Raw genomic sequence first — 15,178 nt, 5'->3', positions numbered from 1 at the left:
GACCAGCCATCGCCTCAGCCTGGATGTGCAGTGCTGGGGTCGTCTGGTTGGATTCCCTGACTGAAAATATTGATACCCTGGATAGGGACAGTATTTTATTGACTATAGAGCAATTAAAGGATGCTTTCCTTTATATGCGAGATGCGCAGAGAGATATTTGCACTCTGGCATCGAGAGTAAATGCGATGTCCATATCTGCCAGAAGGAGTTTATGGACGCGACAGTGGTCAGGTGATGCGGATTCCAAACGACATATGGAAGTATTGCTGTATAAAGGGGAGGAATTATTTGGCGTCGGTCTATCGGATCTGGTGGCCACGGCAACTGCCGGGAAATCCACTTTTTTACCTCAGACCCCCTCCCAACAGAAAAAGACACCGTCTTTTCAGCCGCAGTCCTTTCGGTCCTATAAGAACAAGCGGACAAAAGGACAGTCATATCTGCCTCGGGGCAGAGGAAGGGGTAAGAGAGGGCAGCAAGCAGCCCCTGCCCAGGAACAGAAGCCCTCCCAGGGTTCTGCAAAGCCCTCAGCATGACGCTGGGGCTTTACAAGCGGACTCAGGAGCGGTGGGGGGTCGACTCAAGAATTTCAGCGCACAGTGGGCTTGCTCACAGGTGGACCCCTGGATTCTGCAGGTAGTATCTCAGGGTTACAGGTTGGAATTCGAGAAGTCTCCCCCTCGCCGGTTCCTAAAGTCTGCTTTGCCAACGTCTCCCTCAGACAGGGCGACGGTATTGGAAGCCATTCACAAGCTGTTTTCTCAGCAGGTGATAGTCAAGGTACCCCTCCTACAACAGGGAAAGGGGTATTACTCCACGCTATTTGTGGTACCGAAGCCGGACGGCTCGGTAAGACCTATTCTAAATCTGAAATCTTTGAACCTGTACATACAAAAATTCAAGTTCAAGATGGAGTCACTCAGAGCAGTGATAGCGAATCTGGAAGAAGGGGACTTTATGGTGTCCCTGGACATAAAGGATGCTTACCTGCATGTCCCAATTTGCCCTTCACATCAAGGGTACCTCAGGTTCGTGGTGCAAAACTGTCATTATCAGTTTCAGACGCTGCCGTTTGGATTGTCCACGGCACCTCAGGTCTTTACCAAGGTAATGGCCGAAATGATGATCCTTCTACGAAGAAGAGGCGTATTAATTATCCCTTACTTGGACGATCTCCTGATAAGGGCAAGGTCCAGAGAACAGCTGGAAGACGGAGTAGCACTAACCCAACTAGTGCTGCAACAACACGGGTGGATTCTGAATTTTCCAAAATCTCAGTTGACCCCGACGACACGTCTGCTGTTCCTGGGAATGATTCTGGACACGGTTCAGAAAAAGGTGTTTCTTCCGGAGGAGAAAGCCAGGGAGTTATCCGAACTTGTCAGGAACCTCCTAAAACCAGGGACAGTGTCTGTGCATCAATGCACAAGAGTCCTGGGAAAGATGGTGGCTTCTTACGAAGCGATTCCATTCGGCAGATTCCACGCACGAACTTTTCAGTGGGATCTGCTGGACAAATGGTCCGGATCGCATCTGCAGATGCATCAGCGGATAACCTTATCGCCACGGACAAGGGTGTCTCTTCTGTGGTGGTTGCAGAGTGCTCATCTGTTAGAGGGCCGCAGATTCGGCATACAGGACTGGGTCCTGGTGACCACGGATGCCAGTCTGAGAGGCTGGGGAGCGGTCACACAGGGAAGAAACTTCCAGGGAGTATGGTCAAGCCTGGAGATGTCTCTTCACATAAATATACTGGAGCTAAGAGCGATTTACAATGCTCTAAGTCTGGCAAAACCCCTGCTTCAGGGTCAGCCGGTGTTGATCCAGTCGGACAACATCACGGCAGTCGCCAACGTAAACAGACAGGGCGGCACAAGAAGCAGGACAGCAATGGCAGAAGCTGCAAGGATTCTTCGCTGGGCGGAAGATCATGTGATAGCACTGTCAGCAGTATTCATTCCGGGAGTGGACAACTGGGAAGCAGACTTCCTCAGCAGACACGATCTACACCCGGGAGAGTGGGGACTTCATCCAGAAGTCTTCCACATGATTGTGAACCGTTGGGAAAAACCAATGGTGGATATGATGGCGTCCCGCCTCAACAAAAAACTGGACAGGTATTGCGCCAGGTCAAGAGATCCTCAGGCAATAGCTGTGGACGCTCTGGTAACACCGTGGGTGTTCCAGTCAGTGTATGTGTTCCCTCCTCTGCCTCTCATACCAAAAGTACTGAGAATTATACGGCAAAAGGGAGTAAGAACGATACTAGTGGCTCCGGATTGGCCAAGAAGAACTTGGTACCCGGAACTTCAAGAGATGCTCACGGAGGATCCGTGGCCTCTACCTCTAAGACGGGACCTGCTTCAGCAGGGACCGTGTCTATTCCAAGACTTACCGCGGCTGCGTTTGACGGCATGGCGGTTGAACGCCGAATTCTAAGGGAAAAAGGCATTCCGGAAGAGGTCATTCCTACACTGGTAAAAGCCAGGAAGGAGGTGACTGCACAACATTATCACCGCATTTGGAGAAAATATGTTGCGTGGTGTGAGGCCAGGAAGGCCCCCACGGAGGAATTTCAACTGGGTCGATTCCTACATTTCCTGCAAACAGGATTGTCTATGGGCCTCAAATTGGGGTCCATTAAGGTTCAAATTTCGGCCCTGTCGATTTTCTTCCAGAAAGAATTGGCTTCAGTTCCTGAAGTCCAGACTTTTGTAAAAGGAGTACTACATATACAGCCCCCGGTTGTGCCCCCAGTGGCACCGTGGGATCTTAATGTAGTCTTGGATTTTCTCAAATCCCATTGGTTTGAGCCGCTCAAATCGGTGGAGTTGAAGTATCTTACATGGAAAGTAACCATGCTACTGGCCCTGGCTTCAGCCAGGAGAGTATCAGAATTGGCGGCTTTATCATATAAGAGCCCATATCTGATTTTCCATACGGACAGGGCAGAACTGCGGACGCGTCCTCATTTTCTGCCTAAGGTGGTGTCAGCGTTTCACCTGAACCAGCCTATTGTGGTGCCTGCGGCTACTAACGAGTTGGAGGATTCCAAGTTGTTGGACGTGGTCCGGGCATTGAAAATATATATTTCAAGAACGGCGGGAGTCAGAAAGTCTGACTCACTGTTTATATTGTATGCACCCAACAAGATGGGTGCTCCTGCTTCTAAGCAGACGATTGCTCGTTGGATTTGTAGCACAATTCAACTTGCACATTCTGTGGCAGGCTTGCCACAACCTAAATCTGTCAAGGCCCATTCCACAAGGAAAGTGGGCTCATCCTGGGCGGCTGCCCGGGGGTCTCGGCATTACAACTCTGCCGAGCTGCTACTTGGTCAGGGGCAAACACGTTTGCAAAATTCTACAAATTTGATACCCTGGCTGAGGAGGACCTTGAGTTCTCTCATTCGGTGCTGCAGAGTCATCCGCACTCTCCCGCCCGTTTGGGAGCTTTGGTATAATCCCCATGGTCCTGACGGAGTCCCCAGCATCCACTTAGGACGTTAGAGAAAATAAGAATTTACTTACCGATAATTCTATTTCTCGTAGTCCGTAGTGGATGCTGGGCGCCCATCCCAAGTGCGGATTGTCTGCAATACTTGTACATAGTTATTGTTACAAACAAATTCGGGTTGTTATTGTTGTGAGCCGTCTGTTCAGAGGCTCCTACGTTTGTCATACTGTTAACTGGGTTCAGATCACAAGTTATACGGTGTGATTGGTGTGGCTGGTATGAGTCTTACCCGGGATTCAATATCCTTCCTTATTGTGTACGCTCGTCCGGGCACAGTATCCTAACTGAGGCTTGGAGGAGGGTCATAGGGGGAGGAGCCAGTACACACCACCTAATCCTAAAGCTTTATTTTTGTGCCCTGTCTCCTGCGGAGCCGCTATTCCCCATGGTCCTGACGGAGTCCCCAGCATCCACTACGGACTACGAGAAATAGAATTATCGGTAAGTAAATTCTTATTTTTTTACTATAGGAAATAATGTGTCCCCGGATAACTGATTTTGACGCCTGCCAGAAAAGAGCAGGATCGTCGTTCAGAGTTTCTCCATTGTGCACATGATAATCCAGCCACGCTGCATCTAATGAGGAGCGGAATTTTAGAGAGCCACTTAAATGAGAGGGGAAGTGCCAGGAGCGGAATGGGGATTTTTCTGAGAGGAGCATCAATTTCATCCAGCATAGAGCATGATCTGAAATACAGATATTCTCGATTTTTGAGTCAGCCACTTTTGAGAAAAGGGATTCAGATAACAGCAGATAATCAATCCTCGAGAACGTGTGGTGCGCAGCTGAGAGACATGTAAACTCCCTTTCTAATGGATAGCATGCGCGCCACACATCCACTAAGGACAGCTGCGAGCAAATATAGGGGATACCAATACGCGGTAACGAGGGGGGAGTGCGGGGGGGAGGGGATTTATCCATGGTTGAAGAAGAATATATATTAAAATCTCCACCCAGTATTATGGGAATTTCAGAGTAACTTAGTAGCTTAGTGACCATGTTCGTATAGAATTGCTTAGAGTACTGATTAGGGGCATAAATATTACAAAGTAGGAACCTGGATGCATACAATGTGACATCTGCCAATACATACCTACCCTGAGTGTCATCTATAATAGCTTGGACAGAGATAGGGACCGTGTGTCGTGCTAATATAATCACTCCTCTAGCCTTAAGGGGGGTACACACGGAGAGATCCGTGCTTAAAATCTAAGCAATCTTGCTAGATTGCTTAGATTTTAAGCACGGATCTGCCGTGTGTATGCCCTCCAGCGATAGCGATGCGCGGCCCCGCGCATCGCTATCGCCGGTGCTAGATTGAGCCTGCATGCAGGCTCAATCTAGCGGGTCGCTCACTTCACCGTTGTGTGAAGTGAGCGGCCCCCCGTCGGCTTTCCCCCTCGCTCAGCACATCGCGCTGTGCTGAGCGGGGTGAGAGATGTGTGCTGAGCGGTCTGTGTTAAGATCGCTCAGCACACATCTCTCCCGTGAGTACCCCCCTATAGAAGAGAAGGAGGAAGAGGCTACCACAGACCAACCCATAGTGTTCAGTTTCACCACCTCATTTGGCATAAGGTGAGATTCCTGAATGAAAACTACATCCATCCCCACCTTCCGAAGATAGAGTAAAATCTTTCTGCGTTTAGCTGGGGAGTTGAACCCTCCCACATTCCACGTGCCTACGCTCAGACTAGCCATGCATCAAATGACCTGGGAGAACCTGAAAACATGCACAGTAACCATAATATCTACAGCCGTCGAGAAACAAATACCAAACATACAGGGGTGGACACATAAGGAAAAGAAGGGGAGGGGGAGAAGAAAAGAAGAACAAAAACATAGAAAACACACAGAATATAACATTAAAATTGTGAAAGAAAGTCCTGCTAAGGACGATCATAACTTCAGAAAACAAGAACAACCGGTTCGAGCAAGCACAGAGGCCGTCATAGACCACCACTGAGCCAGCCAGAATTTGATAACCTGAGAAAAAAAAGTGAGGGAGGGGGCGCCCTTACCCACCCTCGGCAACATATTATATGAAAATATATCTAAGAAAATGAACCAGAAAATATCAGAGCACACAGAGCATGTTACAGAAAAAGAAAAATGCAGCCTGTCACATAAATAAAAGGATGGAAATATCTCCTCTAAACATATGTAAACATTCTAGAAAGATTGCATTTCCAGGAGAAAACAGCAGATGTATAAGAAAAATCTAAAACATAAAACAAAGTAAAATGGTTCGGCCCGTTGTATAAGACCAAATGCTCTTTTGTGGGGAAAAACACCTGCAGCAGCTTCTACCGCAATAATTAAATTAAATTAGATTGGCGGGCATCGCCAGAAACAGAGAAGTCCAGGAGCAATACTCAGCCATCCCTCTCCAGGGTGTCGTCCACCTGAGAGGAGTCGTCATCTGCCTGGGAGGCCTCGGAGACATAAGCCTCTGCATCTGCAAGATTTGTAAAGTCTCGAAAGGAATTTCCATCAAACAGACGTAGTCTTGCAGGGAAGAGCAGAGCAAATTTTTTATTCGCCTTTACCAAACGAGAGCAAAGGGGGGTAAATTCTCGACGGGCCCGGGAAACCTCCGCGGAGTAGTCCTGGAAAATGGCCAGACGAGCTCCCTCCCATTGTAAATTTCTATGCTTCCTGGATGCCGACCATATTGCCTCCTTATGGAGAAAGTTCAGACATTTAAATATGACCACACGTGGTCTGCTATTAGGTGCAGAACGTGGGGGACCCAGTCTGTGGGCTCTCTCAATAACTAAGCCGGTGCATTCATCTTGGATATGCAGTAAATCAAGGAGGGACGTTTGCAAAAACAGAGTCAAATCAGGACCTTTCAGTGACTCAGGGAGCCCCAGTACCCGAAGATTCGATCTCCTCGATCTATTTTCAAGATCATCAACCTTGTTCAGCAGTTGAAAGTGAGATTTCTGGAGCTCATCATATCTGTGCTTAAGATCCCCAACATCCTGAAAAGTCTCCCCCAGCCTTTGTTCATTTGTAAGAACAGTCTTGGTGAGCTGCTTGATTTGGGATTTTAGATCTTTTACTGCCTGCTGCATTTTAACAGCATGTGCATCCATGATAGGCTCCATGGCATCCCTAACAGCTCTTACTACATCAGCATAAGTCACTGGAGAGACAGGGGTACAGTCAGGCTCACCTGAGGGAGAAGTGTGTTTTGCAGAAGCCTGTTTGGTGCTGCCAGCAGCCTGCAGACTCGTTTGTGAGTTAGATGCGGCGGCCATCTTGGATTCTCCCGGCCGTTTTTAAGACCTCGATCTTTGGACTTTAGGGGGCATAGGGGAGGACAGAAATCTCTCCATCCAGTTCTCTACACCTTCCTACTGGTATTGTGCAGCCGGCGCGGAGAAAAGCCGCGAATTGGAGGCGCTGTGTGCTCCGGTTGCCGAGGGTGCAGGAGAGCTGCAGCAATCAGCTTCTCCTCACATGGGCGCCGGAACCGGAAGTCGGAAATTGTGTTACTTAAGCTCATTCGCTTGTTGAGTCTGTAATCTGCTCTACATCCTTGTGACCGCAAGTACATAGAACATTATAGTGGCTGCCATAGGTACTTAGAACATCCCAGTGACCACTATAAGTGCTGAGAATATCTGTTTTCACTCTAGGTGGAGAAAACATCTCGGTGACCGCCATAGTTGCAGAGTAAATCTCAGTGTCCGCCATAGGTGCAAAGTAAATTTCAGTGACCGCCATAGGTACAGAATAAATCTCTGTGTCCATCATAGGTACAGAGTAAATTTCAGTGACCGACATAGGTGCAGAGAGGATTCCAGTGACTACCATATCATAAAGCATTTTTGTGACTGCCATAAAATATCATGTCCTCATTAATGGTTCCCTCCTCAAAACAATTACCGGTAACTGGTTCAGCTTTATCATAACAATCGCTTAATATAATTAGCTTCTTTTTCTCCTTCGTCCTAGAGGATACTGGGGACTCCAAAAGGACCATGGGGGTGTAGACGGGATCCGCAGGAGACATGGGCACTTCAAGACTTTAAATGGGTATGAACTGGCTCCTCCCTCTATGCCTCTCCTCCAGACCTCAGTTAGATTCTGTGCCCAGAGAGACTGGACACACACTAAGGGAGCTCTACAGAGTTTCTCTAGAAAAGACTTTCTGTTAGGTTTATTGTTTTCAGGGAGCACTGCTGGCTACAGGCTCCCTGCTTCGTGGGACTGAGGGGAGAGAAGCAGACCTACTTCTGTGAGGTAAAGGCTCTGCTTCTTAGGCTACTGGACACCATTAGCTCCAGGGGGTCTGATCACTTGGTATAGCCTAGCTGCTCGTTCCCGGAGCCGCGCCCCCGTCCCCCTCACAGAGCCAGAAGAGAGAAGCCGGGTGAGTAACCGAAGCAAAGAAGACTTCAGTGAAGGCGGCAGAAGACATCAGTCTCGGAGGTACCGCGCATCGGTCACGCTGCGCGCCATTGCTCCCACTCACAGACGGCACTACACGGGTGCAGGGCGCAGGGGGGGGGGCGTCCTGGGCAGCAATAAAACCTCTTTTAAGATTTGGCACAGAGGTATACAGTGCGCAGGCACTGTATACAGACCCCCGCCAGTATAAAAATAAGCGGGACACAATTGCGCCATTTAGGGGGCGGGGCTTCCTCCTTCCAGCTCTTATCAGCGTCTCTTCACAGCATGCTGCAGAGACGCTGGTCCTGGCCCTTCACTTCTGTCACAAGTAACAGGGTGCAAAAACAGGGGGGGCACAGCATATTTGGTGTTGAATATATATATATATATATATATATATATATATATAAAAGAGCTGCAAGGTCTGGGGCATTGTATATTCCTTCAGACCGGGTGAGGCGCTGGGTGTGAGTTGGCAAACTCCATCTCGGTCTTTCTGAGGGGCCTTACTGTGGGTCTGTTCCCTATAGCCCAGTGTGATAGTGGGTGTCGGTACGCATGTGTCGACATGTCTGAGGCTGAATGCTCTTCCCAGAAGGAGGCTGGTGTGGGGGCAGAACAGAATGTGGGAGTGACTCTGTCGGCGCTGCCGACTGCTGATTGGGTAGATATGTGGAGTGTCTTAAATGCAAGTGTGGCTTCGTTGCATAAGAGATTAGACAAATCTGAGTCTCAGAACCAAGCATGGAGACAATCCATGGAAGATGTTTTGTCACAAACTCAGAGTCACAGAAACGTTCGTTTACCCAGATAGCAGACACAAATACCGACACGAATTCGGACTCCAGTGTCGACTATGGTGATGCCAGGTTGAATCCTAAACTGGCTAAGAGCATTCAGTACATGATTGTGGCAATAAAAGAGGTGTTACATGTACCCTGCTGTTCCTCAGACAAGGGTCTGTATGTTTAAAGGAAAGAAACCTCCGGTAACGTTTCCTCCCTCTCATGAACTGAATACTCTTTTTGAAAAGGCTTGGGAAATTCCTGACAAAAAGTTGCTGATTCCCAAGAGAATTATTATGGCATATCCGTTTCCTTCTGAGGATAGGAAAAAGTGGGAGTCGACCCCCAATGTAGACAAAGCTCAAGCATGGCTATCCAAGAAGGTGGCGCTCCCATCCCCTGACACGGCGGCCCTAAAGGATCCTGCGCATCGTAAGCAGGAAACTACCTTGAAATCTATTTATGTCACTACGGGTACACTGCTCAGACCTGCAGTGGCATCAGCATGGGTGAGTAGTGCAATTGAAAAGTGGACAGATAACTTATTATCTGACTTGGACACCCTGGATAGGGATAGCGTTCTTTTTACGCTGGGTCATATCAGGGATGCTGCCGTCTATCTAAGGGACGCTGCGAGAGATATTGGCCTCTTGGGATCAAGGGCCAATGCCATGGCAATCCCGGCTAGGAGAGCATTATGGACTCATCAATGGAATGGTGATGCTGACTCTAAGAGGGCTATGGAGGCTCTGCTGTATAAAGGTGGTGTTTTGTTTGGTGAGGGCCTCGCAGACCTGGTATCTACAGCTACCGCGGGTAAGTCATCTTTTCTACCTTTTGTCCCTCCACAGCAAAAGAAAACGCCTCAGTATCAGATGCAGTCCTTTCGGTCTAGTAAATTCAAAAAAGGACGAGGGTCCTCCTTCCTTGCTGCTAGAGGTAAGGGAAGGGGAAAAAGATCACCGGCTGTGGCAAACTCCCAGGAGCAGAAGTCCTCCCCGGCTTCTGCCAAGTCCATCGCATGACGCTGGGGCTCCGCTGCGGGAGTCCGCAACGGTGGGGGCACGTCTTCAGCTCTTCAGTCGGGTCTGGGCTCACTCAGGCCTGGATCATAGGGTGCTGGAAATTGTGGCCCAAGGATACAAACGAGTTTCAAGACGTGCCCCCCACCGATTTTTCAAATCGGCCTTGCCAGCTTCTCTTCCGGAAAGAGAAGTGGTGTGCGCTGCAATACAAAAGCTGTGTCAACAGCAAGTCATTGTCACGGTACCCCCGTCACAACGGGGAGAAGGGTTTTATTCAAGCCTGTTCGTGGTCCCGAAGCCGGATGGCTCGGTCAGACCGATTCTGAACTTAAAATCCCTAAATCTATATTTGAAAAGATTCAAATTCAAGATGGAATCTCTCCGAGCAGTGATTTCCAATCTGGAAGGGGGGGATTTTAGGGTGTCAATCGACATAAAGGATGCTTACCTACATGTCCCCATATATCCTCCACATCAGGCTTACCTAAGGTTTGCTGTTCAGGATTGTCATTACCAATTTCAGACGTTGCCGATTGGTCTTTCCACGGCCCCGAGGATTTTCACCAAAGTAATGGCGGAAGTGATAGTGCTCCTGCGCAAGCAGGGTGTCACAATTATCCCGTACTTGGACGATCTCCTGATAAAGGCGAGATCAAAGGAGCAGTTACTAAAAAACGTTGCGCTCTCCCTGGCAGTTCTGCAGCAACATGGTTGGCTCCTAAATTTGCCAAAGTCACAGTTGATTCCAACAACACGGCTGTCGTTCTTGGGCATGATTCTGGACACGGAACTGTAGAGAATTTTTCTCCCGATGGAAAAAGCTCTGGAAGTACAGAACATGGTCAAGGGGATTCTGAAACCGGCAAGGGTGTCGATTCATCAATGCACTCGGGTGCTGGGGAAGATGGTGGCGGCCTACGAGGCAATGCCGTTTGGCAGGTTCCATGCCAGGGTTTTTCAGTGGGACCTGTTGGACAAGTGGTCCGGGTCTCACCTACACATGCACCGGAAGATAAGCCTATCTTCCAGGGCCAGGATTTCTCTCCTGTGGTGGCTCCAAAGTTCTCACCTTCTAGAGGGTTGCAGGTTCGGGATCCAAGATTGGATCCTAGTAACCACGGATGCAAGTCTCCGAGGTTGGGGAGCAGTCCACAGGGACAAAATTTCCAGCGAAAATGGTCAAGCCAGGAGACTTGTCTGCACATAAACATTCTGGAATTAAGGGCCATCTACAACGGCCTACTACAAGCAGAACATCTTCTTCGCGGCCTGCCCGTCCTGATTCAGTCGGACAACATAACAGCAGTGGCGCACATAAACCACCAGGGCGGAACAAGGAGCAGAGCGGCGATGGCGGAGGCCAAAAAAGTTCTTCGCTGGGAGGAAAAACAGGCAAGCGCTCTGTCGGCGGTCTTCATTCCAGGCGTGGACAACTGGGAAGCAGACTTCTTCAGCAGACATGATCTCCATCCAGGAGAGTGGGGTCTTCATCAAGAATTCCTCAAATAGACATGATGGCGTCTCGCCTCAACAAGAAACTTCACGGAGGGCCTGGTATCCGGATCTTCAGGAATTACTCATAGAAGATCCCTGGCCTCTTCCTCTAAGAGAGGATCTGTTACAGCGAGGGCCGTGCGTGTTCCAAGACTTACCGCGGTTGTGTTTGACAGCGTGGCGGTTGAACGCAAAATCCTAGCGCGAAAGGATATTCCCGGTGAGGTCATCCCCACTCTACTGAAAGCTAGGAAGGAGGTAACGGCAAAGCATTACCACCGTATTTGGAGAAAATATATGTCTTGGATTGAATCCAAGAAGGCTCTTACGGAAGAATTTCAGCTGGGTCGGTTTCTCCATTTTTTACAAGCAGGTGTGGATGTGGGCCTGAAGTTAGGCTCCATTAAAGTGCAGATTTCGGCCTTATCAATTTTCTTTCAAAGGGAATTGGCCTCGCTTCCAGAAGTACAGACTTTTGTGAAAGGTGTGCTGCACATCCAACCTCCATCTGTGCCCCCAGTGGCACCATGGGACCTTAATGTGGTGTTACAGTTCCTTATGTCACATTGGTTTGAACCTTTACAAACGGTTGAGTTGAAATTTCTCACTTGGAAAGTGATCATGCTATTGGCCTTGGCGTCCGCAAGGCGGGTGTCGGAATTGGCTGCTTTGTCTCGCAAAAGCCCCTATTTGATTTTCCACGAGGATAGAGCGGAGTTGAGAACTCGTCAAGAATTTCTACCAAAGGTGGTTTCTTTGTTTCACATGAACCAACCTATTGTAGCCTTGGCTGATTCAAAGTCTCTCGATGTGGTCAGAGCTTTGAAAATTTATGTAGCCAGAACGGCTCGAATTAGGAAAACGGAGGCTCTGTTTGTCCTGTACGCTTCCAACAAGATTGGGGCTCCTGCTTCTACGCAGACTATTGCACGCTGGATCTGTAATACGATTCAGTATGCTCATTCTACGGCTGGATTGCCGTTACCGAAATCAGTGAAGGCCCATTCTGCCAGGAAGGTGGGCTCATCTTGGGCGGCTGCCCGGGGAGTCTCGGCGCTACAACTTTGCCGAGCAGCTACTTGGTCGGGTTCAAACACTTTTGCAAAATTCTACAAGTTGGATACCCTGGCTGATGAGGACCTCATGTTTGCTCAATCGATGCTGCAGAGTCATCCGCACTCTCCCGCCCGGTCTGGAGCTTTGGTATAAACCCCATGGTCCTTTTGGAGTCCCCAGCATCCTCTAGGACGAAGGAGAAAATAGGATTTTAATACCTACCGGTAAATCCTTTTCTCTTAGTCCGTAGAGGATGCTGGGCGCCCGTCCCAGTGCGGACTCTATCTGCAGTACTTGTTCATAGTTATTGCTTTTGTTACACAAAGGTTGTGTTTTGGTTTCGATCAGCCTGTTGCTGATTTTTTGGTTCATGCTGTTAACTGGTTTTAGTTAAATGCCATGTTGTACGGTGTGTTGTGGTGTGAGCTGATATGTATCTCACCCTTGGTTAACAAAAATCTTTTCCTCGAAATGTCCGTCTCCCTGGGCACAGTTCCTATAACTGAGGTCTGGAGGAGGGGCATAGAGGGAGGAGCCAGATCACACCCATTTAAAGTCTTGAAGTGCCCATGTCTCCTGCGGATCCCGTCTATACCCCTATGGTCCTTTTGGAGTCCCCAGCATCCTCTACGGACTAAGAGAAAAGGATTTACTGGTAGGTATTAAAATCCTATTATAATCATCAACTCCCTCATCCAAATAATTAACACCCACATTGTTAATTATTTTTGTCATCCACTGTTTTTAAGTCGCAACAGCACCATACAAGGAATATACATACTAACAGTGTAGCTTGACATATCTAGGAACAACATACAGCAATAAAATGATAGACTAAGTAGAATGCGGACACAGGGTAGGGTTACTCAGTATCTTGCTGGGCAAGTGGTGGAAGGGCACAGGGAGGAGTACAGCACCCAGTGAGCCTGTACACAAGGGAAAGAGGAACATGCAGTATTGGTGAGCTGACATGGAGACAAAGGAGCACAAGTCTCCATGTAGGCTCTGCCCATCAACGCTTACGTATTAAGGCATCCATTAATTTCATTCATACTCAGTAACCCCCTTATTAACTTTAGTCTTATCAGTGAACGGCCCTGGTTTGCTATGATGCAACTTGAAGGTTTCCTATACGTGTCTTGTTTGGCTTGATGGCAGGTCCTTGCTCTTCCAGCTACTTGATTATCCCTAATATGAAAAACTAATATTTTGTCTATAGTAAGGTTGTTGGTTCTGCTGACACAACCTGAAAGTCTGTTCGAGCTCCACACACTTATGCCTTGTCAGTGACCAATGCCTCACATAATTGACCTGCCAATTGTGTAGCATCTCTTTGATGTGGGATGACCAGCTATTGTAACTGTTCTGTTTCCTATTCCTTTTTGACTGTAGCTCCATGATGATGTTTATAGTCCAGTGCTCGATGCAACATTCGTTATGGTGGCCAGAGATCCAGAGAATAAGAGGTGAACGCATCGGTTAATTATAATGCACAAATCATATATACTTGTTGACATTATCCCCCCACCCCACCCCGTATTAGAGTGAGAAGTATATCACCAGCGTGTAGAGGAATTTTATGACTACAGTTGCCGACATGGAGCCCAGCAACGTTTGAATTTGCTCTAACTCTTGCCAGTAAAGGTTCTATAATTATTTGGTATTGAGAAAGAATCCGATGAAGCCCATTAGTATTCAGGGTTTATCACGTAATGGACCTTTCCATTCGTGCTAACAGTGAAGACCTGTTCTGAGTTTGACTATATGTATAAAGTCTACATTTCAATGGATGGCTTGGAATTATGCCATCTTGGTGTGGACGGATTAGTGCTGTAATGGCCTGGTCTGGTCTAATCGCCAACACCTTGGCAAAAATCTTCAGGTCTACATTTAGTAGAGAAATCGGCGGGTAGCTGGAGTTGAAGTTGAATCTTTGCCCAGCCTGTAAATAACTTTTATTTGGGCTAGAAGATTGCTCAAGGTGTGCCTATATTTTATTATGCCCTTATAATTTACAGCAGGGAGTACATTATCTTACATATTAGGTTGTAAAGTTCTTTGGGCGGCACCTCTTCTATGTTTGATTCCTTAACTTGAAGTTGCTATTCCCACACATTGTCACAGGTCAGCAAAAGTTTGTCTCCTGTGCTTATCCCAACCTTAACTAAAATCTGTAATCTCTCTCTCTCTACTGGCATCTTTCCATCTCTGTTTAAACATGCAGTGATTACTCCCATTCTGAAAAAACACAACTCTGACCCAAACACACTCTCTAACTACTGTCCCATTTCTCAGCTCCCATGCCCCTCCAAGCTACTTGAGAGACTTGCCTACACTCGCCTTACACACTTTCTTAACTCCCACAACTTACTGGACCCACTTCAGTCAGGCTTTCGTGCCCAACACTCCACGGAGACGGCACTGACCAAAGTAGTGAATGATCTGGTCACTGCTAGATCAAAAGGCCATTACACACTACTTATTCTTCTAGATCTCTCTGCTGCTTTTGACACTGTTGACCACTCTCCTCATACAAACACTAGAGTCCCTAGGTCTTCAGGACACAGCCCTTACTTGGTTCTCATCCTACCTATCTAATCGATCTTTCAGTGTTCGCTTCTCTGATTCTACCTCCTCTTCTCTACCTCTTATCAGTTGGAGTACCGCAAGGCTCAGTCTTAGGTCCTCTGCTTTTCTCAATCTATACCTCCTCTCTTGGTTAACTAATCAGCTCCTTCGGATTTCAGTATCATTTGTACGCTGATGATACTCAAATCTACCTATCCTCCCCAGATTTATCACCATCTGTATTGGCTCGTGTCACTGGATGCCTGTCTGCCATTTCATCTTGGATGTCATCTCGCCATCTCAAACTCAACATTTCCAAAACAGAATTAATT

At 47.9% G+C, this 15,178-nt stretch overlaps 1 protein-coding gene across 1 annotated transcript in view; it reads left to right on the top strand.

The window, feature by feature from the left end:
* ACOT9 (acyl-CoA thioesterase 9) overlaps positions 1 to 15,178 on the top strand; it is a 144,242-nt gene that overhangs the window by 62,377 nt on the left and 66,687 nt on the right. Inside the window, exon 9 of the mRNA XM_063956227.1 lies at positions 13,671 to 13,744. Within this exon, the coding sequence (XP_063812297.1) occupies positions 13,671 to 13,744 (74 nt within the window). The remainder of the gene's footprint in view (positions 1 to 13,670; positions 13,745 to 15,178) is intronic.

Source organism: Pseudophryne corroboree, chromosome 2 (genome assembly GCF_028390025.1).
Source record: "Pseudophryne corroboree isolate aPseCor3 chromosome 2, aPseCor3.hap2, whole genome shotgun sequence".
In the NCBI taxonomy this organism is placed as follows: domain Eukaryota; kingdom Metazoa; phylum Chordata; class Amphibia; order Anura; family Myobatrachidae; genus Pseudophryne; species Pseudophryne corroboree.
Note: the sequence above shows the minus strand (reverse complement) of the source record. Positions and strands in the feature narration are given on the sequence as shown.